At 36.9% G+C, this 24,610-nt stretch overlaps 1 protein-coding gene across 1 annotated transcript in view; it reads left to right on the top strand.

Annotated features, from left to right (window-relative positions):
* Positions 1-23,762, top strand: part of Trpa1 (transient receptor potential cation channel, subfamily A, member 1) — a 49,691-nt gene extending 25,929 nt beyond the window's left edge. Inside the window, exons 14-27 of the mRNA XM_013028417.1 lie at positions 545-711; positions 1,091-1,184; positions 2,493-2,552; positions 3,491-3,589; positions 4,743-4,813; positions 6,454-6,616; positions 7,862-7,951; positions 11,911-12,080; positions 14,282-14,411; positions 14,765-14,947; positions 18,557-18,625; positions 22,511-22,621; positions 22,766-22,863; positions 23,552-23,762. Of these exons, the coding sequence (XP_012883871.1) occupies positions 545-711; positions 1,091-1,184; positions 2,493-2,552; positions 3,491-3,589; positions 4,743-4,813; positions 6,454-6,616; positions 7,862-7,951; positions 11,911-12,080; positions 14,282-14,411; positions 14,765-14,947; positions 18,557-18,625; positions 22,511-22,621; positions 22,766-22,863; positions 23,552-23,762 (1,716 nt within the window). The remainder of the gene's footprint in view (positions 1-544; positions 712-1,090; positions 1,185-2,492; positions 2,553-3,490; positions 3,590-4,742; positions 4,814-6,453; positions 6,617-7,861; positions 7,952-11,910; positions 12,081-14,281; positions 14,412-14,764; positions 14,948-18,556; positions 18,626-22,510; positions 22,622-22,765; positions 22,864-23,551) is intronic.
* Positions 23,763-24,610: the final 848 nt, after the last annotated feature.

Genomic DNA, 24,610 nt, shown 5'->3' with positions numbered 1-24,610 from the left:
TGCTGCATTTTTCACCCTCTCCCAACCATTTCTGTGCTCCCCCTGACCTTTCCCCAAATAGAGAAACTTACATACAAGGCAAAGGTTACGCAAATAAAAACCAGTGACAAAGAAGAAAAGAAAAAAAGAACATTTTGTTTTTATTTTGTGGAGTTCATTTCAATAAAATTATTGTATAGGATCATATTCCCATAGCTATTGAACCTTTGTGATCCTCTCCTAAGAATATCCTGCGCTGGTCTCACTATGAGAATGTCTAGAGTCCTGTATAATTTATCATGTCCAAGTGTAATTTTTTGTCTTTTACCATACAGTGTGTTCACTTATAGATTTATAGGGCACTTTTTAGTTGCAACAAATGAGGGAAACCAAGCAACCTGTGTTTCTTTGGGTCTTGCTTACTTCATGTGTTCTTTTTCCCATTTCCTTATGAAAGGTACAATGTCATTCTTTCTGATGGAGGCGTAGAATTCCATTGCGTACATATGCCAAATTTTCGTCCAAATGTTTTTTTTTTTTTTTTATCTCCCGTTTTCTCTAAAAGAACACTGCACTCCACTTCGCGGCGCGGGAAGGGCATGCCAAAGCTGTGGCGCTCCTTCTGAACCATGACGCAGACATCGTGATGAATAAACAGCAGGCTTCTTTCTTGCACATCGCACTTCATAACAAGAGGAAAGAGGTGGTCCTCACCACCATCAGGAGCAAGAGGTACCTGTCTCCCTGTCCACTGCACTCAGTGTTCCCTGAGTGATTCACAGCCAGAGAGGAAATAGAAAGGAAGAAAGAAAGTGGGAGGGGCTTTAGCATTTAATCAGCATATTAAAATGTCAGCTGTATACTTTATTGAAAAAAACTGACTAGCATCAATTAGCTGTGCCCGAGGACCTCATGTTAGCATTCCCATTAGTACATACAGCGCATCTTGACCTGAGTCACCCTTTCCATCATTCTCCCTAGTGGAAGACAACAAACACATTCATCTTTACTCTTGTAGCCACAAAAAGAAACCGAAGTTTTCAACTATTTTTCAGAAAAGAAGGATAAAGAATTAAAGAATGGCATGTGTCTTACATACTTGCTTTTATAGGTGGGATGAATGTCTGAAGGTTTTTACTCATCATTCTCCAAGCAACAGATGTCCAATCATGGAGATGGTAGAATACCTCCCAGAGTGCATGAAAGTAAGTGCCTATGTATTCATTACTGAAATGAGTAATGAGTTATTGCATTAATGAGTTATTGCATTAATCATTAACTTCTAATAGTAAATTTTATCTAGAACATTGGGTTTTTACAGGCTACATTGGAAGCTAGTGAACAAGTATTTGATTCCTTCAATTAGGAGTCCTATTAGTGAGAGCCTATAGTAAATATGTTTGTTCTCTAAACAGTCTATGTTTGGGGCAGAGACTGCAAAGTGCTGTTTGTTAGTAGAATAAAGGCGCCAGCTCTCTAGATATATTTTGTTTGACATGTATATTTTTGTTTCAAATTTCATTAGTGTCTAATATTTTACAGCTCAGGTATTTTCCTGAAGGGCCCAGATAATCTTGCTTTCCATAAAAATCAGATCTGATACCTGGACTCTCTTCTCACAAATCAAGAACTGTTGTTCTGAGCATCAGCTGCTCCTTGGCCTGACTTTTGTCTTCACACTATGTATAGAGGTGTAACTATGAAAGATTTGTACAGGAAAAGAACTTTCACACAAGTCCTGTTGGGCACTGGAGTTGAACAAAAGAGGAGAGGTGGAATGCACTACCTTTGGGCCATATGGGACCTTGTGTCTATTCTGGTTCTAAAAGGGAATCCTGGCCAGGCAGTATTATTTGTCAGAGTCATTTATTTGGGTCACTGGATGTGTAGTAAGGCAAATATCTTAGATAGGAGCTCCATAGAAATACCTGTCTCTACACAGCCAAGGAGTCATTCTAATGACTCTATAAACATTCTTTCCTGTGTTAAGCATCTATAGAATATTCATTTCCCATTTCAGCATCAATCCCTCACTGGTCTATCTACTCCCAGGTAGACATGTATTCTCTATTAATCCACAAGTAAGAAACAAAAGTAAAACCTCTATTCCAGACTGAGAATTATGGAAGACTAGACCTCAGTACAGGGGGAAAACATCTGAATTAGGGCAATAAATGGTCATTGTCTGAGCAAAGGAATCTTAATCATCTACAAATTCTCTAGAAATCCCGACAGACATGGTATCTTAGGGCAAACCAATGGAATATTTCTAGCTAGACATTTAGCAAAAGCAACTCATTCTTAAGCACATAGACTTGCTTGATATTTCTGAAGCATGCAGAGATCGTTATGTTACTTCATGTTTTATACTTTATGCATAAATCATATGGATTGTAATTTATCTTTGAGGTACAAGAAGCAAAGGAATCCAAGGGCCATATCTTTTGTGGTGTTTAGAAATGGGACATTTCAGACAATCTGCTTTATGCTCAGCTGTGTTTTCTCTCCCAAAGATTCTTTTAGATTTCTGCATGATTCCTTCCACAGAGGACAAGTCCTGCCGAGACTACCATGTAAGTTTATTTCATCGTTATAATTGGAAATTTATTTTATTGCAATTCTTTGAACAATACCAAAAATATTGCTACTACAAGTTTTACAACCTATTGTAGTAATCAGTTTAGTTTCACTTATCATAATATTTTCTTACCTACTTGGGAAGAAATGTTTTCTTTATATTCTAGGTTTCCACAGATAATGTGTTCCTAACAATATCACTTAGTGTTATGTATCATCTTTATATTTCCTTGGTTCATATTTCCTGGAGAGTGAAAGTCTAAAAATCTTCAAACTCTATAGATGGGGTTGACCAGATGCTCCAGAAACTCAATGATTCACTTATGGGACCAAACAAGTATATTATCTCCATCCTATGCCGAGGACAAACTGGCCAGCAGTAGATTTTCGTTGTTGGTTATTTTGGCTTTTGATTCCCAACCAGATTTGAGGTTACTAAAATTATTATGTAGATGGGATCCAGGCCACATAAGAATTCTTCTTTTTCCATGACTACAAGTTATAAAGCAATGAAAGAATAGCTTTCTAGAATATTTCTTATATCCCATATATGATCATTTAATTCCCCTTTCTCTACTTAAAATGATTCATCTTTGTCTAAATCAGTTAATTCTTAGCAGAATTGTAGCCTAGCGTATTTGATCTTTCAAGAAGTTTTTCAATAGACACTGGCCATTCCTAGTAACCCTTATGAAAATGTATCATCCACACTGTTTAAACTCTTATTTATCTCTGTTCCTGGATTAGCTGCCATGTATAAGAAGTTTTGTGGGATGGGGCTGTGTTTGAATGATAAAGCACTTGACTTTCATGCACAAGGCCCTGTTTTATTTTTCCTTGCACAAAAAGAAAAGTCAAAAAAAAGAAGAAAGAAGACAAGGTAATGATTAGAGTTTTATAATAGGCTAACAATTTAAATTTGTGTCCTTCACAGATTGAGTATAATTTCAAGTATCTTCAGTGTCCACTAACATTTACAAAGAAAATAACACCTACACAGGAAGTCGTATATGAGCCTCTTTCAATCCTCAACGTAAGTGCAGAGTTGTCCTTACCTACCTAGTTTGTACCTGGGTTCTAAAGTGTCTTGATAAAACAGGCCATTCTTGATGAAAATGAAAGGGACCTGGAGAGAATACTAATTTTGTAGCACAATGTTTATGTTTACCATGTCAGCCTCTTTATTTTTTAGTAAACAAGTCAGGACTTTGCTACAGATTCATTTTTTTCTGAGTAACAGGAATTCTGCCTTATTTCTATGCAAAACTTTCCCTGATAACGTGATACTACAGCTGCTGTGTTTCTATAGCACTGCCTAGTGTCTATCTGCAATAATGTAGCTTCTTCAGTGCTAGACCAAGCTTTTCTGATCCACTTTGTCCTCAGGGGGCCTCTCCTGGTGCTTGTTCCTGCTAGTGCTTAGAAATGGTTCCTATTGAAAGTCAGAACATTGCATGTACATACCTGCTTCTGTTTTTGTAGGAGGAAACAAGGAATTCAGAATTGTCTCCCAAGGTCATTTCACTGTGCCAGGAGAGATGTAGCAATTAAATGCCAGGAAATCTGTCATTGATTTGGTTCTTTTTCTTTACATCTTCAACCCCTGGTACAGGAATCACTTAACTAGATTCTGCATTAATCAACTGGGGGGCAGTGTGTGCATTGTTTCTCTGTGTAGGAAAGATAACCCCCAGAGGTTCCTATTCTGTCATCTTGCTGGTGTCAATTCCTATATGTATTTCTGGAATAATTAAGATGTAATTTTAAAATAAATATTTGGATTTTCTAATAATACTCATGAAAACATGATCCACATATTATTTTAACTACTATTTATATGCATTCTATTATTTAAAGTTCTCATTGAAAGATAAGGAAAGAATGGACATGTGTTTTTTGTTAACTTCTTGTGATTGTCCATGCCTGTAGAAATTTGGTGTAAAGTTTGAAAGTTGATCTCATCTCAACACTAAGGAGAGACTGAATTACATAACTGTACCTATATAAAATGATTCTCTGTAGCTTATGGTTTATATTTTAAAAGTCTTGATGTAGTTATTACTTTTATGAAATCCATAAAATTAATAAATACTATGTTTATAATAGCAAACTAAAGTTATAAATCCAGAAAAAATGCTCAATTTCTGAGTCTGATTGTATGTCTGTTGCTTTTCTTTCACTTTTAGGTCATGGTTCAACATAACCGCATTGAGCTTCTCAATCACCCTGTGTGTAAAGAATATCTACTGATGAAATGGTGGGTACTAAAGAGTATTTCTTCTCTAAATAAGTTCCCTATTAAGTCCATGAAAAACGTAAGAAAATGTGCTTTGTAGGTATTTCAGTGTTTTATATTTTGAAAAGAGATATGTATCACAAGCAAAATTCTGCCACTGTTTATCTTTTTTTTTGTTTGGGGAGAGTCATACTACCATGTATTAACTATCATATTTCTTTGGATATATGTCCAAGTATGGTATCAATGGATCATAATATAGTTCTAATTTTATTTTTTTTTACAAAACTTCAAAACTATTTTCCATAGTGGTCAACCTAATTTACATTTCCATCAACTGTGTGTATGTAAAAGTCCTTTTCCCCACATCCTTGCCAGCATTTGTTGCTCATATTTCTGAGGATGGTGATTCTGACTGGAGTAAGATGAAATCTCAATGTCATTTTAATTTGCGTTTTTATAGCCAGAGATATGGAGTATTTTGCTGTATTTTTTGGCCATTTGTATCTCTTCTTTGGAAAATTGTCTGTTCAGTTCATTTGACCACATATTAATTGAATGTTCATTCTCTGGGAGATTTTTTTTTGTTTTGCTCCCTGCAAATTTTTTCTGGTTATTAAACCTTATTAGATATGTAGCTAGTCAAGATTTTCTCCAATTTTGTAGACTCTCTTTAACCTAGTTAACATTCCCTTTGTTATGGAGAAGCTTTTAAGTTTGATAAAATGGAATTTTATTTTAATTCTTGTTCTTATTTGTTGAACTATTGGTGTTCTATATAGGATGTTATTGCTTAATACTGGATCTTTCATAACTGAGCTATGTGGATTTCTGTGTGTTCTGCTCTGTACCATTGGTCTACATGCCTGTTGTAATATCTGAGGGGTGACTGGGAATTGCTCTTCTAGGTATGAGAAATCCTCCTATGAACAGTGAAACGGAAGGTATACTTTAAGGATATGGATAAAGATGTATTGTATGCACAAACTGACATGTTGAATCAAAACTCCTTTGTACAACTATTTAAGGATGTTGATAATACTAAAAAGAATACTTTGGTTAAAGTTTGTTACTCTACTAATTGTTGACACTACAGTATGTTAATGAAGTAAGTCAGGCCCAGAGAGACAAAGGCTGCACTTTCCTCCTCAATTGCAAAAGCTAAGTTTAGCTTATAAACTTGTAAGTAGATATGTTGGGTGGTATGCAAAAGTATACAGATGTATTAATTGAAATGCAGTCGATTCAAGGGAGAACTCAAATAGTGGAATACCTTAAAAAGGCAAAGGCAAAGTTCAACAAAATAAACACAGGAAATGGGTACTTTAAAAGGGAACCAAGTAGGGAGGGGTAGATGAAAGAAGAGACAGAGAAAAGCAGAATGCAGTCATGAAATCAATGTGTGTCCTATAAAAATAAGAAACATAAGGAAAGGGGTAGGTTGGGAAGCATGACTGAAAATGTTGAAAGGGATGACATTGATCAAGAAGTATTTTATATATATATATAAACTGCTTTGTTAAATTGTAACTCTTGTACAACTTAAAGATAATTTTGTAAGTTAGAAGACATTTTGGTTCAGTGAATGTAGATAATGGAAAGAGATTATAGTCACTTTTTCTATAGGTGTCTTTAAATGTGTTTGTGATTTGCTTCTATAGGTGTGCCTATGGATTTAGAGCCCACATGATGAACCTAGGATCTTACTGTCTCGGTCTCATACCTATGACCCTTCTTGTGGTCCATATAAAGCCAGGAATGGCTTTCAATTCCACTGGAATCTTCAATGAATCTAGTGATCATTTGGAAATATTGGACACTACGGTATTTTCTAACTTCACCTTTTTAAAATAAGGGAGTATAAAAATTGAATTTTTTCCTAGGGGCACTATGGCCAAAATAAATCTGAAATATCAAGAAGCTATTTTATTTTATAGTAGCCTATAAAATTCATTTACATATTAATTTCTTCTTAAATCTTTTCTGAAAGAAGTAAAAATATAAGTAAATGGGTCAATAAATGAGTTTGAACTAATTCAAAAGAAATATGTGATCTGCTGGTAGCTCATTCCCACTCTATTAGCTATTTAGGAGGCTGAGATCTGAGGATCCCAGTTTGAAGCCAGACCAGCAGGAAAATAGGAAACTCTTATCTCCTACTATCCAGCACAAGGATGGAAATGGAGGTATGGCTTAAGTGGTAGAAAAACACCTTGGGTGAAAAAGCTAAGCAATAGCACAGAGCCTTGAGCTCATGACTAAGTACCAGCACTAAAGAAAAAAAGAAAAGAATGAAGAAAGGAAGGAAGGAACAAAGAAAGAGAAAGAAGGAAGAAAAATGTGTAAGATGTTAGCTTCAATGTTAACATGTAAAACTTCACAGATTTATGTTTTAGGAACAAAAGAAAGAAGGATGCAAGGGCAAATTCAGTGGAAATGCATTTTCTGCTTGGGGAGAGTAAAAGCTATAGAACTAGATGTTGGTTATAGTGGTAGAACACTGTGAATATGCTAATACCACAGAATTGCATATTTTAGAATGCAAACCTGCATGTAAAATGTAAACCTTAATATCATGTGCACTTTATCACAATTAAGAATTACGTCATTCAGATTTATATTCCTTTCAAGATCAATTGGAAAGAAGTTAAAAAACATATTATCTCTGCTCAAAGAGGAGCATTGGCATGGCAATAATTTTCTCTTTAATTCAAATATTGGCAATCCATAGGAATGAAGCGAAAGATAAACATTATATTTAATAGTATGAAACTATGAAGTAGTCATTGTTTCTTTTTTTGTACTTCTTATTTTCTTTTTCTTTTTTCTTTTGGGTCTGGTTGTGGGGTCTGTACTCTGGGCCTGGGCGCTGTCCCTCAGCTCTTCAACTCAAGGCTAGTACTCTACCACTTGAGCCACAGCGCCACTTCCGGCTTTTTTTATGTGGTGCTGAGGAATCGAACCCAGGGCCTCATGCATGCAAGGCAAGCACTCTACCACTGAGTCATCTTCCCAGCCCTGTACTTCTTATTTTCTTATAACCACCTGTCTTCTACTTTTCTGTTTCAGAATTCATATCCAATAAAAGTCTGTATGATTTTGGTTTTCTTATCAAGTATATTTGGATATTGCAAAGAAGTTACTCAAATTTTGCAGCAGGTATGTAATGCATTTTTTTCTCTCAAGTTGCAAATATTTTAATCTGTAGAACATAAAATAATTGGCAAATAATGATTTGAAAATAATATTCTGCCATAATAAAATCATATTGCTTTTCTGGAAATAACAAGATGAAACTTTTCAAATGTAGAAATTACATGATACTAAGTAAGACTGATGCTTGTTTCATGTTTCTAAAAAGAATATTCTACTTTTGCTGGTCTAGGTGGCTGTTAGGCTACAAGCAACCATTATGAATGACTATATGAATGTTCTTTTACAGAACTTATGAGATATTTTTCTGACACAATAGAAAGTTTTATAATTTAAATGTCAATATTTATTTAAATAAGCACATATGTCTCAAGATTCCTTTAGGTTCTGTCTTTGACTTCTTTCTTATTGAAAACGTTTTTAAATGAAAAAAAAATAGAAGCCATAATACAATTTGAGAACTTAAGAAAAAAATATATAAAACAGGGGTTATTATGTAACCTAGGCTGGCTGAAACTTGTGATTGTTTTTATCCCCACTTTGGTCTTTCAAGTCCTGGCATTATATTATGAGCCTCCATGCCTGGCATGGAGACTTCATAGCAGTATTTTCTTCATTCTCTTATTTTATTTTGATTTTTTAGAGTTTGGACTTAGGGCTTCATGTTGCTAAGCAGACGTTTTAATGCCGAGCCAAGTAACTAGCCCTTTTTGATCTAGTTATGTTTTTAGATAGAGCTTGTTTTTTGTCCCCTTCCTCCCATCCTGGGACTGTTCTAGACAGTAGTATTATTTATGGGTATGATAGATGTATGCCATCACAGCCCAGCTTTTCTGTTGAGATGGGGTTTTGCAAACATTTTATTGTCAAGATGATGTACAGAGGGGTTATAGTTATAGTTACATGAGTAAGGTAGTGAGTATGTTTCTTGTCATACTTGTTACCCCTTCCCTCATTTTTCTCCTGCTTTACCTCCCCCGATTCCCCACCAAGTCATACGGATCATTTCCAACATATTGTCTTGTGAGTATCGCTGTTACATTGGTTCCCCCATGTCCTTTGTCTCACCATTCTGTTGTTCCCCTTCACTTCCCTAATTCAGATAAACATAAATACAATACCAAGGTACCACATCAAATACAGTGACAACAGGGGATATGCCATAGAGGGAAGAACATACAAAAGAAACAAAAAAAAACCACATAGTACATTAAAAACAACAATAAAGAAAAACCTCTTATGTCCATGTCTTGGATTCATTTCACTTAGCATCATCTTATATGGTCATATGTACATAGCTATTGAGCTATTCTGCTCATCTGCTAAGATTATCCTGGATGTATACCAATTATTGCAAATAAGGGAAACCATGGGACCTATCTTTTTTTTAAGGTCTAACTTACTTCACTTACTATGATTTTTTCCCCAAGTCTTTCCATTTCCTTACAAATTGGGCAGTGTTATTCTTTCTTATGCAAGCATAGAATTCCATTTGTGTGTGTGTGTGTGTGTGTGTGTGTGTATCACATTTTCTTGATCCATTCATCTACTGAGGGGCATCTGAGTTGGTCATATCTTAGCTATGGTGAATAATGCTGTGATAAACATATTTGTGCTGGTAGCTTTAGTATGGCCTTGTTTGTGGTCATTTGGGTAAATGCCAAAAGTGGGATTGCTGGGTTATAAAATACCTAAGAATTAACCAAAGAAGTGAAGGAACTCTATGAGGAAAACTTTATTAAAAACCTGAAAAGGGAAATTAAAGCAGAATGATTGGGAGGATTAACATCGTGATAAATGGCAAATTAATGCAATACCCATCAGTATTCCAACCCCATTCTTTAATAAAATAGAAGAAGCAATCCCAAAATTCATATGGAACAATGAAAGACCCCGAATAGCAAAATCAATCCTTGCCAGAAAGGTAAGGATTGGAAGAATATCAAGACCAAAGTTCAAACTCTATTACAAAGCCATAGCAGTCAAAACAGCTTGGTACTTTCACTATAACAGACCTGAAGACCAATGGAATAGAACTGAAGGCCCAGAAATGAACCCAGAGACCTATAACCACCTAATCTTCAATAAGGGAGCCAAAAACCTAGGATAGAAGAAAGACAACCTCTTCAATAAATAGTACTGGCAAAATTGGTTAAACCTGTAGAGAACTAAAGTGAGATCCTTATATCACCCTGCACCAGAATCAACTCCAAATGGACCAAAGACTTCAAAGTAAAAGGATATACCCTGAAAACATTACAGGAAGGAATAGGAGAAAATCTAGAGCTCTTTGGCACAGGCTGAAATTTTCTTAATAAAGACCCAGAAACACAACAAATCAAAGAAAGGTTGGACAAATGGGATTGCATGAAGTTGCAGAGCTTCTGCATGGCAAAGGACAGAGCTAGCATAATCAATAGATAGCCCACGGATTAGGAGAAGATCTTCACTAGCCATACAACAGACAAGGGTCTCATATCTAAAATATACTTAGAACTCAAGAAATTAAATCCCCCCAAAATAAATCCTCAAAGAAACAACTGCCTTATTAGTAAGTGGGCTAACGACTTAACGAGAAACTTCTCTGAAGAGGAAATAAGAATGGCCAATAGACACATGAAGAAATGCTCTGGCCATAAAATAAATGAAAATAAAAACAACATTGCGATTCTACCTCACCCCTCACCCCATTCACTATTATCAAGACATCTAAAAACAATAGATGCTGGAAGGGATGTGGCCAAAGGGAACCCTACTGCATTGTTGGTGGGAGTGTAAATTTGTTCAACCACTCTGGAAAATAGTATGGAGTTCCTCAAAATACTAAACATATAGCTTCCCTGTGACTCTTGCAAATTTTTTTTGCCCAGGCTGATTTAGAACTGTGATCTTCATGACCTTACCCTCCTGTGTGGCTCAGATGACAGTTGTGCACGACCATACCTAGTTCAGAGGAGATGGGATCTCAAACTTCATGAGATCTCAAACTTTTTGCCTTGAACCATAATCCTTCTGATCTTTGCCTGCTGAAGAACTAGGATTACAGGCATGAGCCATGGAACCCAGTCTGTGTGTTAAGAGGGTGAACTAAATTCAGATCAGATTCAAGAATTAAATAAATTGTCCACATGCCTTTGCTGTTTAAAATTCTCTTAATAGGGAGGTTTTAAATCTCAGGTTCATATGCATTTTCTGTGATTATTTTTGTAAGTTGTACCAAATTGCAACATCTAATTTTCCATGAAAATTTTCTTTATGACATTATGTAAGAACATGGATATGTGCATGGCCACAGTTTGATGATAATAATACTTTGCATTTACTTACTAATATATAAGATTTTTTCATTACATTGTCACAATTCTGAGAATTAGACTGCATTGTTCAATGGTTTAGAGTACATTATTTAGTCTCCCATGCCATTTTTTATTTTCCTAAGTAAAAATTCAAATCATAGTTTTAATTGATCTATGATTATATACAATTACTTAGATTTGAACTCCACATTTGCTTAGTGATATTTAAGTGGTCTATGAGATGAGACTATCCTAATATCTGAAAGATGAAATTTTTAAGAATAAAATTATGCTTTGTTTTCCTCTCTGATTTAGTCACAGCACAAGGCCCAAATTTTATTCAAAGAAGATTTTGTTCATTTGTATGCTGAATGATCCATATATGTGTCTTTAGATAAGCAGAGCGATCTCACAAACATTAAACCAACTTGTACTACTTTCAAATGGTATAGGCCCCACAGGGAAATCTCACAAATGTGTTAAGATTTTCTTAGGCATTGAAGTTCCATTGCACTGGGTCAACTGATGATTTGGTCAGTACACATCCATACCCTAGAGGCTCATAAATCAACTGAGGGTGGCAGGTGAGGACTCCCTGGTCCTAGCCATCATGAAACTATTCATAAGAAACCTCTCTGTGTGGTAACGCTTTACTCATTTCAATCCCAGAAAAGGAATTACTTTTTGGACTACAACAATGCCTTGGAATGGATCATTTACACAACAAGCATCATATTTGTGCTGCCCTTGTTCGTGAGCATACCAGGCCATGTGCAATGGCAATGTGGAGCAATTGCCATATTCTTCTACTGGATGAACTTCTTATTGTATCTTCAAAGGTAAAAACCAGCTTGAATGATTTTGGTATTCTCTAAGGAACTTTAATATCAAAGGAAAAACTATTAGAACTGACAAGAATCTTTAACTAGATCAGTCTTTTGTCAGCTTGTTTAAAATAGTGAAGATCATTTCATATCCTTCTAAGTCAAGGTGAAGATGTAAGGATTTCAAAAAGCAGGACAGGGTCTCCCAACCTGGGTATTATTGAAATTTGGGTCCATTTTAATTCATTTTGTATGTATATTGGGGAAAGAGGTGTCTTGTGTATTATAAAATGCCCAACATTTCTGGCTTCTACCCAATTGAAGAAGTAACACAGACCTCATCCCAGATGTTACAGACAAAAACATATATAGACATTGTCCCATGTCTCCTCAGATCCAGGTCAAGAACCTCTCATCCAGTCAAATCTAGATTTAAAGTGGGCATAAAAGACAGTGACATCAGGCTGGGAATGTGGCTTAGAGACAGTGCTTGCCTGCCATGCATGAGGCCCTGGGTTCAATTCCTTGGTACCACATAAATGAAAAATAAAATAAACAAGACAGTGACATGATGCCTGGCACTGGTGGCTCACACATGTAATCCAAGCTACCCAGGAGGCTGAGATCTGAGGATCACGGTTCAAAGCCAGCCCAGGGAAGAAAAGTCCTTGAGACTCTGATCTCCAATAAACTACTAGAAAACTGGAACTGGCGCTATGGCTCAAGAGGTAGAAGGCTCGCCTTGAGCTGAAGAGAGCCAGAGTTCAAGCCCCACGACTGACCAAAAAAAAAAAAAAAAAAAGACAGTGACATGATAAAAGTGTCACTACTCTTGTTTCACCTAATATTATTTGATAAGCACTTACTCTGCATTGAAACACTCAAAATGAGGTGACAAGCTTCATGGTTAATAAAAATGATATGAAAGTTAGAGGGAAAAATGAGCCCTAAAATTCTAACTCAAGTGAAAGAAAGTAAAAGGTTCATAGTTGTTGACATTACACTGAACATTAGTGCAGCCTTTACATGAAGGAGAAGTAGCTATTACAATTCACCGAGTATAAAAGAAAAAATGAAAATTCTGAGTTGAATAACCTGTAGAAGACCTCAGCTAGGAAACTGAGTAACAGAAACGTAAGCAGAGTCTTGTTAACTCCAGGAATCTCACTTTTTCTGCTGTTTTACCCATTGCTGTCATGAGCCCAGTGATAACTCGAGGCAACCCCAGGTCACCAAAGAGGACAGTGTGGTGAGATGGGTAGTGGCCTACAAGCCAAGAGGACTCAAGCCGGGCTCAGGCACGGTCGCACCCTTTGCTTGGTTACTATTGATGTCTATGGTTATTTGCTATCTCTGAAACTCAACTAACTTCCTTTTACAGTTTATTTCTCAGCATACAGTTGCATTCACTTTTCAGTTCATACAGAATATTTTTTATCCACTTCTAAAGCGGAGTGTGATGTTGGATTCATATATAAATTGGGTGGTGGTGATTTTAAAATCTGATTCTTTTAAGAAGTTATCTTTGGCTGGGCGCTGGTGGCTTGTGCCAGTAATCCTAGCTACTCAGGAGGCTGAGATCTGAGTGATCAAGGTTCAAAGCCAACCTGGGCAGGAAAGTCCATGAGACTCTCATCTCCAACTAAGCATCAGAAAACCATAAATGGCTCTGTGGTTCAAGTAGTGGAGCTCTAGCCTTTATCTGAAGAGCACAGGGACAGCTCCCAAGCCCAGAGTTCAAGCTCCACACCTACTAAAGGAAAAACAAAAAGTTATTTTTGGCAAGAGAAAAGTATGCTAGGACAAGCTAGTGGCCAGATGAGGCATCCATTGTTCACCTAAATATTTGACCACGTAGGAACTGGGGAGGAGTGGATGTAAGAATGGAAGAAGCCAACATGGCCTGTGTGCTCTGAAATCGGAGCCTTGGAACACCTGAGCTTGTCTCATCAGCTGCTACTTAATGCGTCCCATGGTTGCTCTCTCTTATTCCTTTATTACCAATTTAGTATTTTCTTTGACAGTAGAAACCTGTAGGCTTTTTTCCTTCCCCAATTTTGGTAAAAGAAACATCCAGTAGTCAAGTGGTATAAGGATGAGAGATAAACATCAAACCAAAGGAGAAAAAAAAATCAGTTTGATGAATGGATTAAAAAAATCAGACTTGATTTATTGCTGAATTCACATGTCTTTTTTTTTTTTTTTACTTTTTACAGGTTTGAAAATTGTGGAATATTTATTGTTATGTTGGAGGTAATTTTTAAAACCTTGTTGCGATCAACAGGAGTCTTTATCTTCCTTCTTTTGGCTTTTGGACTCAGCTTTTATGTTCTCCTCAACTTACAGGTGTGGCAGTTTTACACATGCAGTTGATGTCATTATTGTGAATGTTAGAAATGTATGTTTGTAATTAAATCTCAAAGGTCTACTATTTTTTCTGATAGTTTAGGAATGGTTTCTATTGAAGAAAAAGTAGCTTTAACTAAACTTTTTCCGTTGTTAGAAAAGATGATCTGTGTGCACAGATTTTCTAACTTTGGTAGAGTATAGAAATATTGCTCAGGACTACATTTCTAGGGATATATGCTTATAACTTTTTAAAAGTGTTTGTGATATATTTTTTGTCAATTGGTCTCCACAAAAGACCTTTCAATTGTCTTCATTTTGTATTTAATTTTTACCTTACTTTATTTTTTCAGGATGCCTTCAGCTCGCCATTGCTGTCCTTAATTCAGACTTTCAGCATGATGCTAGGTGATATTAATTATCGAGATGCCTTCCTAGAACCATTTTTGAGAAAGGAATTAGCATATCCAGTTCTGTCCTTTGCACAACTTATTGCCTTCACAATGTTTGTCCCAATTGTCCTCATGAATTTACTCGTAAGTAATTTGCCCTTATATAATCCGTCAGTCATTTGAATAATTTAATTATGGTGATTTTTCTTTGTATTTTTAATGGCCTTCTACTGTGGGAGGATAGGTGTTTTAGCTGTGTGTTACTAAGATAAAATACCTGTGGTGAGTAAGTTACAAAGAATAAATGTCTGTTGAGTTGCTACTTTCAGAAGTTCAAAGATCTGCTATGTGCTTTGGTGAGGGCAGCAGATAGTGGGTATATCATGGTGGAAGCACATGTGGGATGAAAACAATCCTCTCACAAACCAGAGCAGAGAGGAAGAGAGTGGGTGGAATCCCACAACCCTTTTCAATTACCAAGGACCTCCCAAAAGATTCTACTACCTCTTAAAGGTCCATGGCACATCCCTATACTGCCACCCTGGGGATGATGCTGTTATATATGGGCCTCTGGGAGACACTCAATACCCAAGCCATAACAATGGAGAAGCAGTTACAATAAATCCACTCATGTAACATATATCTAGTGTATGGGGTATACCAAACACATCCAGAGGCTGGGGTGTTTAAAGAATACAAATATGCATCCACTGGACAAATATTTCCAAGAATCTACTAAATGCTAGGCACAATTGTAGTTTCTGGGAAACAGCAGTGAACAAAACTAAATACTAAAGCCTCATCTGTACATGCTCAAAAGCTCCTCGGGAAGTTAGATATATGCACACAGACACATGTGGAGCAAATGGAATGAGTGCCAGAAAGAGCAAGACAGTAAAGGGGAGCCCCAGGTTGCTCTGGGGTGGAGGAAGGCTTGGCAATTTGGCAGATCTTAATAGAAAGCATTGTGTTACTGTGTTTCTCATTGAACAGAGATTCAAGTGGAAAGAGACCCTCTCTCAGAGGGCATCTTCTTATTCAGATACCAACTCTAGCTAAAGACAAACTTTCTCTGGCCATCACTCTATATCAGAGTATGCGTTGGTGGACCGAGTTTCCAAAACAGAAACACATGTGCATACTCCCTAGTGTTTCAGTTCTTTCCTGTGCTTCAACTCCTTAGTTTTATTTTCATTACTTAGAAAAAATAAAGGATGGCACTAGGGAAACCAGAGATTGATGACACAAAGCCCAGATTTTTCTCTTCCAATGTTTTAGGTTTGGGGAGATAATTATTCAGAGGACAAATGGGCTGTGTAGTAGTCCACATTTGCATGTACATATCAAATACCCACTGAGCATCTCTATCTGTGTTTCAAGCCCCAAATTTGCCCCTGCGTCATCTAATTCAGATCAATGGAAGGTATTTCTTGGTCCCTTCTCTTTAATTTCCCATAGTCTCTCCATTACAATTTCCCTTTTACATCTAACACACTGACATACCCTTAGGGTACTTCATCTAAGTTGCAGCAATGGTCTGGGGAGTCTGCTACATCAGTTCTCTGTGCAATCCCTTTCTTTTCCTTTATTGCAGAGATGACTCAGAAGATTCTGGGCTTTTATTAAAAATTATTTGTTTTCTGTAACTCTTTCAATATTCTTAATCCATCCTAAACCCATCAGCATTTCACACAAAGGTCTCTAAGATCTTGATTTTACTCACTTCGTACCTGAAATGGTGTCACTTTCCTTTCCTGACACTTGAATTCTGCAGGCTCTTTCTTGGTCTATAAAAACCTCCCACCATAGTTTAAGTCTTTCTGAGTGTTCAGAACTCAGCTCAAGCACCATCCCTAATGGGAAGATTTATTAAGTACGGTGCCTATTAAGTGCCTATTAGTCATTGTACCCTTATTATTTTAGTCTGAATTGGGGGCTGCCATTTGTGTTACTACTTTTGAAAACACAAATCAGAAAAGAATTATAATAACGTGTATGTCCCAGGACTTTGTGAAGATTGAATGAGCTAAAACAAAGCACATTAAACAATCATGATTAGCATCCAATGAACCTTAAATACCAAGGAATTGTTAATAATTGATCTTGTGTGTAAGCTCAGAGTCCAGCAAGCATCATAAATGTGTGAAGCAGCAAATATGGGATGATTTGTTTTGATAGGAGTTTTGGACCTGTAAATTAAAGAATAAAAATCTATAGTCCTGCCAAATAAAATGGATTTACTAAGCACATATGTTTCTTAGTGCTAGCTTGAAATCCCTAACATATATTTTCACAGTATTCATTCATTCACCGTGTTTCCTGTCCAGTTTTAAGTAATGGGCATACAGTGGTAGCCTGCACAGACACAGCATTTCTTTCCTGGAGATTCTTGAACTTTGAGCTCCCTAAGAGAAACTAGAGATTTCAGGTACAGCATGTAAGAGACAATCTTAGGAAAGACACGGACTATGTGTCTAAATAGAGGGAAGAGTGAGTGAATTGTACTAATTTACTCAGGTAGAGTAAATCTGAGCTAACAGTTCCACTTCAGCTGATTCTATCTAGTTCTCTCTCTCTCTTTATCTCTCTCTCTCTCTCTCTCTCTTCCTGTGTGTGTGTGTGTGTGTGTGTGTTTTCTCTGGTCCTGGGGTTTGAACTCAGGTCCTGGGCACTATCCTTGAGGTTTCTTTTGTTGTTGTTGTTTTTTGTGTTTTTTTGTTTTTTGCTTAAGACTACATTTTAGTACTTGAGCCACAGCCTTTTCTGGATTTTTGATAGATAATTGGAGATGAAGTGGCTTTAAATCCCAATCAATTGATCAATCAGTCCTCAACTCTCAGCCTCCTGAGTAGCTAGGATTACAGATGTGATCCATCAATGCACCACCATGGCTGGCTACTTATGTATTTTTAGAGGTTTCCAACTGAAGTCCCACCCACAAAGAGTAATTTTTCCTGCTGAACATATGTAAGATAAACACTCATTTATTCCCTTGGCTTAATGTTTTAAATACTTTTATGTTGTGAAGTCAGTTGTCTCTATCCTAAGTTGGAAACTCCTGGGGTTTCCAACTGTGTTGCATGAAAATATCCCAATCTTCTTTGATATCACTTTGTGTCCCTGTCCTTTCCAAAATAACCTAATTTTTATCCTAAGGTAAACTGCAGATTCAACTGAATATCTGAAGATTTCAGGGTAACAGTTAACATTATTCGACCACTAATGTGGCCATCAAGCAGCAATGGCTAAAAAGACAATGTGATTCTCTATAAAATGCAGTCTCAAAGCTTTATTGAGCCCCTATTAGGAGCTCACAGGCTCCTGCTTGTGTTTTGGCCAGAAAGACATTGTTGTGGTTTACAGCACAATTATATGTGGACACCTACCCACCAAGGTGACAATATTAGAACATGGGATGTATGGTCGATGAGAAAAACCATGGTGAAGAGCCATCATGAGTAGGATTTGTGCCTGTATTAAAGGAAAAAGTCTTCTGGTGCTTGTCAGACCTGTTCTGCCCTCTACCATGTGAGAATGCATAGAAAATCATGAGGAAAGGACCCAAACCCAAATGAATCTGTTGATAGCTTCATGCAAGACTTTTCAGCTCTTAAAATTGTGAAGAGTAAATGTATGTTGATTATAAATTAGTTGGCTTAAAGTATATTAACATTGAAGAAGCCTGAATAGACTAAGACAAAACTTAAGTACATGTGGATGTGAGTCATGCTAAAGTTTTGTGTCCTCCTTCAGATTGGTTTGGCAGTTGGTGACATCGCTGAGGTCCAGAAGCATGCATCACTAAAGAGGATTGCTATGCAGGTGAGCATTATATTTACTTAAAACTGACTGAAATTAGTACAATCATAATTACTTGCATATAAGAATAGCTTGTTTTCTGGAAACATAATGATTTAACAGAGGTATTTTCTCAATAGTGAATAGTGCTCTCTTGTGTCTGGTTGTATGCTTTCTGGTATTCTTGCTATAATCAAATATCCAGCTGGGCACCAGTGGCTCACACTTGTAATCCTAGCTACTTGGGAGGCTGAGATCTAAGTATCACAGTTCAAAGCCAGTCTGGACAGGAAAGTCTGTGAGACTCTCATCTCCGATAAACTACTAGAAAACTGGAAGTGGAGCTGTGGCTCAAGCGGTAGAACGCTAGCCTTGAGTTGAATTGCTGAGGGACAGCGCCCAGGCCCAGAGTTCAAGCCCCACAACTGGAAAAAAAAAATCCAAAATGGTGAAAAGTATCTAACAACACTCTCTACAGGGCAATGATGAAATTGCTTGAACATCTTTTTTATGGCCAGCTATGTAACTAGCTGCTGGACACCAGTGTGTATTATTTTGTATCTCTTTGGTTTTGAGACAGAATCTCACTATATATCCGAAGCTGACCTTAAACTTCCAATCTTCCTGCTTCAGTGTTGTGCGTGGTAGGATTCCAGGTGTGTACTGCTATGCCCAGCTGATGTGAATTATTATGTCTTTAGCCCAGATGTTCAAAGTGGCTCCTGATATTTTTCTTGACATTACTGGGGACCCTTGCAGCATATTTTACATTGAAGTTTTAACTGTATTCAAGGCATTCCTCTCATTTTTCTAATAACGTGACAGTTCTTTGACTATTGAATCTTGTGAGGTAGTTTCTAGGCATTCATCATAACTGTAGTCATTTCTATGTTCTTGCATTGTCTTTAAATTTCAAATTTGAATGGAGGTATCTGATGCTTTAAGAATATTGGATAACCCAGGTGATTGTGGCCCATGCCTGTAGTCCTGCCTACTTCAGGAAGCTGATAACAGGAGATAGTATTTTGAGGCCAATTCAGATAGAAAATATAATACATCTCTTATAAACCCATAGCTGGACACAGTGGTACAAACCTGTCTTCCTAGTTTTGTAGGAGACTAAAATAGGGAAGATCACAGTTCTAAGCTAGGCCCTGGCAGGAAAGTCAGTGAGACTCTTATCTGAATGGAAGAGGCTGGGTACTATATTCCCAGCTGCACCATGAAACCCAGAATAGGTAGATTGTGGTACAGGCATGTTCCTGGGAAAGAAACAAGACCCTATGTCAAAAATAACTACTGCACTGTGTTCCCTGAAAACTAGCAGCATAGAGCCTGGGGACCCATGCCACCTGATCCGGTTTTGAATCAAGAACAGGGACAGAGTCTGTACATAGAGTTTGAAAGTTATCTGAGCCTACAATAGAAGCAGAATCAGAGGTCAGTCAGCAGAGCATTTCATACAGAGCCATTTTGTCCTCTCTCAAATTCATCTCAAACAAAAGAGAGACAGAGAGGTTTCTGAGACAGTGCCCATTATAGGAACTGGTGATGACTCATGGACAGATGTTATAACTTGGGGGGTTTGCCATTGGTTGCTTTTCAACACTAGTATGTTCATTATTCGGATGAATGCTGGCAGATGTAGTCACTCCTAAATATTTTTAAGCCCATGGCTAATTAAGAAAGAAAATTGATAGATCACCCTTAACCCTTCAGTGTGGAAATCTTACCTGTGTGGGCAGGTGAACATATCACCTTAGTTCTTGAGGATCTAGATGCATCTTGGACATAGGGCTTGGAATGCCAAACTCTCAAAACCACATTTGACAGCTCATAGACAGATGATGAACAAGAGTAACTCACATGGTGTCTTGTATCTGCTGGCTAACACTGGGCTTAAATGAATCATTTTCAAGACTTTAAGTAAATAATAACATGTGACAGGTAGGCATGGTAATGGATGTCTGTAATCTCAGCTACTCAGGTGAAAAGGCAAGATAATGTGGTTCCAGGCCAACCTGGACAAAAGCCTATCTGAAAAATAAATTAAAGCCAAAAGAACTGTGGGTGTGAGTCAAGTGGTAGAAAGTTTGCCTAAGCAAGAGCACAAGCAGGAGGAGCTGAGTTCAAACTCTATTACTGAAAAAACTAAAAAGCAAACAAAACAAAACAAATAAAATGTGTCCCCTACATACACATGTAGCAAGGGAAAGGGAGAGGGAATATTACTTTAAGGATCAAATGGAAAAATGAGCTCAGAAAAATACTATGGAAAATTAAAGGAAATATCTAATTGGTATAAAACAATTAGAAAATAGTTTTTAAAACTGAAACTAATATACAGTCCAATAAGGGTAGCAGCATTATAAAAATAATAGAGAATCTGTGCTCTGATGACTCAAGCCTGTAATACCAGATATTCAGGGAGATGAGTTTTGAGGATTATGGTTGGTACCAAGCCCAGTGCTAGAGACTACATCTCCAATTATCCTGCAAAAAAACAAAACCAGAGGTTAAGATTATGTGGTAGAGCACCGGCTGTAAGCAAGCAGGCCAAGTGAGAGACCCTGAGTTCAAGCCCTGGTAGTGGCAAAAAAGTAGGAGAGAAGTGGGGCACTGGTGGCTCACACCTGTAATCTTAGCTACTCAGGAGACTGAGTTCTGTAGATTGCAGTTCAAAGCCAGTCTGGGTAGGAAAGTCTGTGAGACTCTTATCTCTAATTAACTACATACAAACCAGAAGTGGAGATGTGGTTCAAAGTGGCAGAGCACTAGCCTTGAGCAAAAGCTCAGGGACAGTGCCCAGGCCCTGAGTTCAAACCCCACTACCAACAACAACAAAAAACAAAAAGTAGGAAAGCCAGATATAATATTTTATTTCTTATTGGGGTAGGGGCAGTGGGTGTTATAATTTAAGCCCTGTCATATTGTTTTAAGGAAAACAATAATGGACAGAGATCTTTCTATTGAACAATGAGGTACATATGATGTTGCCTTTAAGCCATGTCTTCCCTCATATTATGAATATTCAAATGTCTAGTTTTGTAATATTCAAACATTGTCACTCAGCACAAAGCACTGGGTTTGCCCTGAGTATGTGTTTGAGAATATGTGTGGTAGCAGGAAGGTAGAGGCAACAAAAATGGACCAGGTCAGTCCAGTGTGTGAATGGTGTATGTAATGAGATGATTAGCAGCTGTTGGAAATATTAACATCTGGTAATTGTTTATTTCAGAAATAGAAGCAAATAGAGTAAAAGCCACAAAGTAATATCTTTTTATATTAAAAGCACTCACATTAATACTATTTGCATATAACACAAGGACACAGTCATAGCCCTGTCATATGGGAAGTTGCTACATCTGATCATTTATTACTAAAAGTCACTTAAATACTCAGATATTGAAAGCATATGATTTTAAGTTAGAAAGCAAATGTCATTATATAGTAGCTATGGATTGAAAAGACACTCTTAGTACCATTCTGATTTTTTACTACCTTTAGTTTTCACTACCTTTAGTTTTTAGTTTCTTCCTCCTTCCCTCCTATCCTATCCTATCATATCATTATACTGTCATACTACTGTACTTTCCAGAATAGACGCTCCATCTTTATATTTCCAATGTTAGTCACAGCTCCTGAGCAATAAATATCTGCTGACTTAGAATGAGCTCTGCAACCACTTACACGTCCCCACTGTCTGCAGGTTGCATTGGAGGTCCTGATGACAGGTGGGGCCAGGTGAGGAAGCCAGAGGTAGGGAGGCCTGCCCTGCCCCGTTGCTCTGTGCAGAAATCAGGGTACACATCTGTTTTCAATTTTTATCTACAGATGATTGTTCTATACAGTGTAAGCTTTCTGTGTACAAATTAATGACTCTACTAATCAGTCGAAAATGCCCTGTAGGTAGAACTTCATACCAGCTTAGAGAAAAAGCTGCCAGTGTGGTTTTTACGGAAAGTAGATCACAAGTCCACCATTGTGTATCCCAACAGACCCAGACATGGGAAGATATTAGTAAGTACATTTACTAATACTTACTGTGGCTTATGAATATTTGTGCTATGGAACCTTGCTTGATAGCTCTATTTCAGCACATACCCAGGAAATATGTCCCTTAATTGAAATCAGTTTGAGTAACTATTATGTTTTATTCTACAGCGTCTATTTAATTATTTTTTTGGTACCCAAGAAACAAGACAAGAAATACCAAACACAGATGCGTGTTTAGAAATGGAAATATTGAAACAGAAATACCGGTATGTATTTTTCTTCTATCATTATTTGCAAAATTTAAAACTCTTAAATAACAATGCATGATACACCATTATATTATCTATTGGCCTCTATCTCCTACATTAAATTGAGCTTAATCAACTAGTATAGCTAGGTTATGTGTTATCACCACACATTTTTAGACTCAAAAACTTATTTGTCAGTATTAACCAATTAGCTTGCCTTCCAATGATTAAGTGAATGAAATATCTAATTGTTAATTTCCTTAAGGCTGGAGCATTATTTTAAACCATATTCTTCATGAGTAGTGCAATTTTATATAGCAAAGTTCTGAATGAGGGTCTCTTGAGTAGCTAGGCAGGGGGACATAGTAAACCATTGGGGCTTCTGATTTTGTTTACCCAAATTTAAACCTTTTCCCACTATTTAGTAACCCTGTAAAAGGCATTTAACTTTTTTATCCAACAGTTTCCTTGTCTGTAACTAGGACCAATAACAATAACAACAACAAAATGTGACCACAAATTGTGTCAACTTTGGGAAAAATCATTTAAACTTATCTCCCTTTAAAGCTTTATGACTAGTGTGAGGGAATGATCTGGGCACAGTTAACTACATGGACCACTTCTAGTATCTATACCTTCCTACCTTAGCAGAACAACAAAAAAAAAGAGTTGGAAATTCATTCACAAATTATGTATGTTCTTTCAGACTGAAGGACCTCAGTTCTCTCTTGGAAAAGCAGCATGAGCTCATCAAACTCATCATTCAAAAGATGGAGATAATCTCTGAAACAGAGGATGAAGATAATCACTGTTCTTTTCAAGACAGTTTCAAAAAAGAGCGCCTGGAACAAATGAATAGCAAGTGGAATTTTGTGTTGAGAGCAGTGAAGACAAAAACACACTCACCTAAGCACTAGTCACCCTGATGATCTTCATTGGGGCTCTTAGAGGGCCAACTGTTGTATCTCATTTCCATAAAGAGAGAGTGAGGAAGAGGCAGAAATCTGGTTGGTGTCATTATATAGGAAACTAGGAGTCCTGTTCTGTATTAGAGCCAGCTGTGTCTTCATTCACATATTCTGCCAATCACTATGTATTCGGATCATAATGGAAAATTATCTCATTATTTGAATAGATAGAAAACAAATTAGCACTCATAAATGTCAACACTGAATTCCTGCTTGATAATAATTATATAACATCAGCTGCCCTAGATAATAGTCCAAATATTAGATTCAGTTCTACTATACGGAAAGGTTTTCTGTTTTAGAAGAATTTGAAGGCAACTTGTGTACTCATCTGTTCTTATTATGATACACAGATCCACTCTTCTTGTTGTTCCCAGCATATGTCATATCACTTTGAACCATACAGTTGGAGTCCCATGGTATTCATGAATGTCATAATAAATAACCTGCCTTTCCTCTGCACTTTTTGTTTGCTAGTGATCATAATAAATGTAAAATCTAGTCATTTTCCTGTGGCTATGGTGCCTTTTGCTGCATTTAGTTTTTATTTTGGTATTTGTAAAATTTTCTCTATCACATCTATACATTTTTCTTTGATGTGTAAAGTATGAATTAATTACATATCCCTTCATTTATCTATCCAAAGTCTTTCTCTTATGTTAGTCATTCCCTTTATCCTAAGTCTCATGTTTACTCCTTTATACCCCAGGAGATACCTACTCCGTGATTATGTTTTTGGCTATGACTGTGTCCTTGTGTTATATGCAAATAGTATTAATGTGAGTGCTTTTAATATA

Source organism: Dipodomys ordii, unplaced genomic scaffold (assembly GCF_000151885.1).
Source record: "Dipodomys ordii isolate 6190 unplaced genomic scaffold, Dord_2.0 Scaffold109, whole genome shotgun sequence".
NCBI classification, from domain to species: Eukaryota; Metazoa; Chordata; class Mammalia; order Rodentia; family Heteromyidae; genus Dipodomys; species Dipodomys ordii.
The sequence above is the reverse complement of the archived record's forward strand: the minus strand, read 5'-3'. Positions and strand labels throughout refer to the sequence as shown.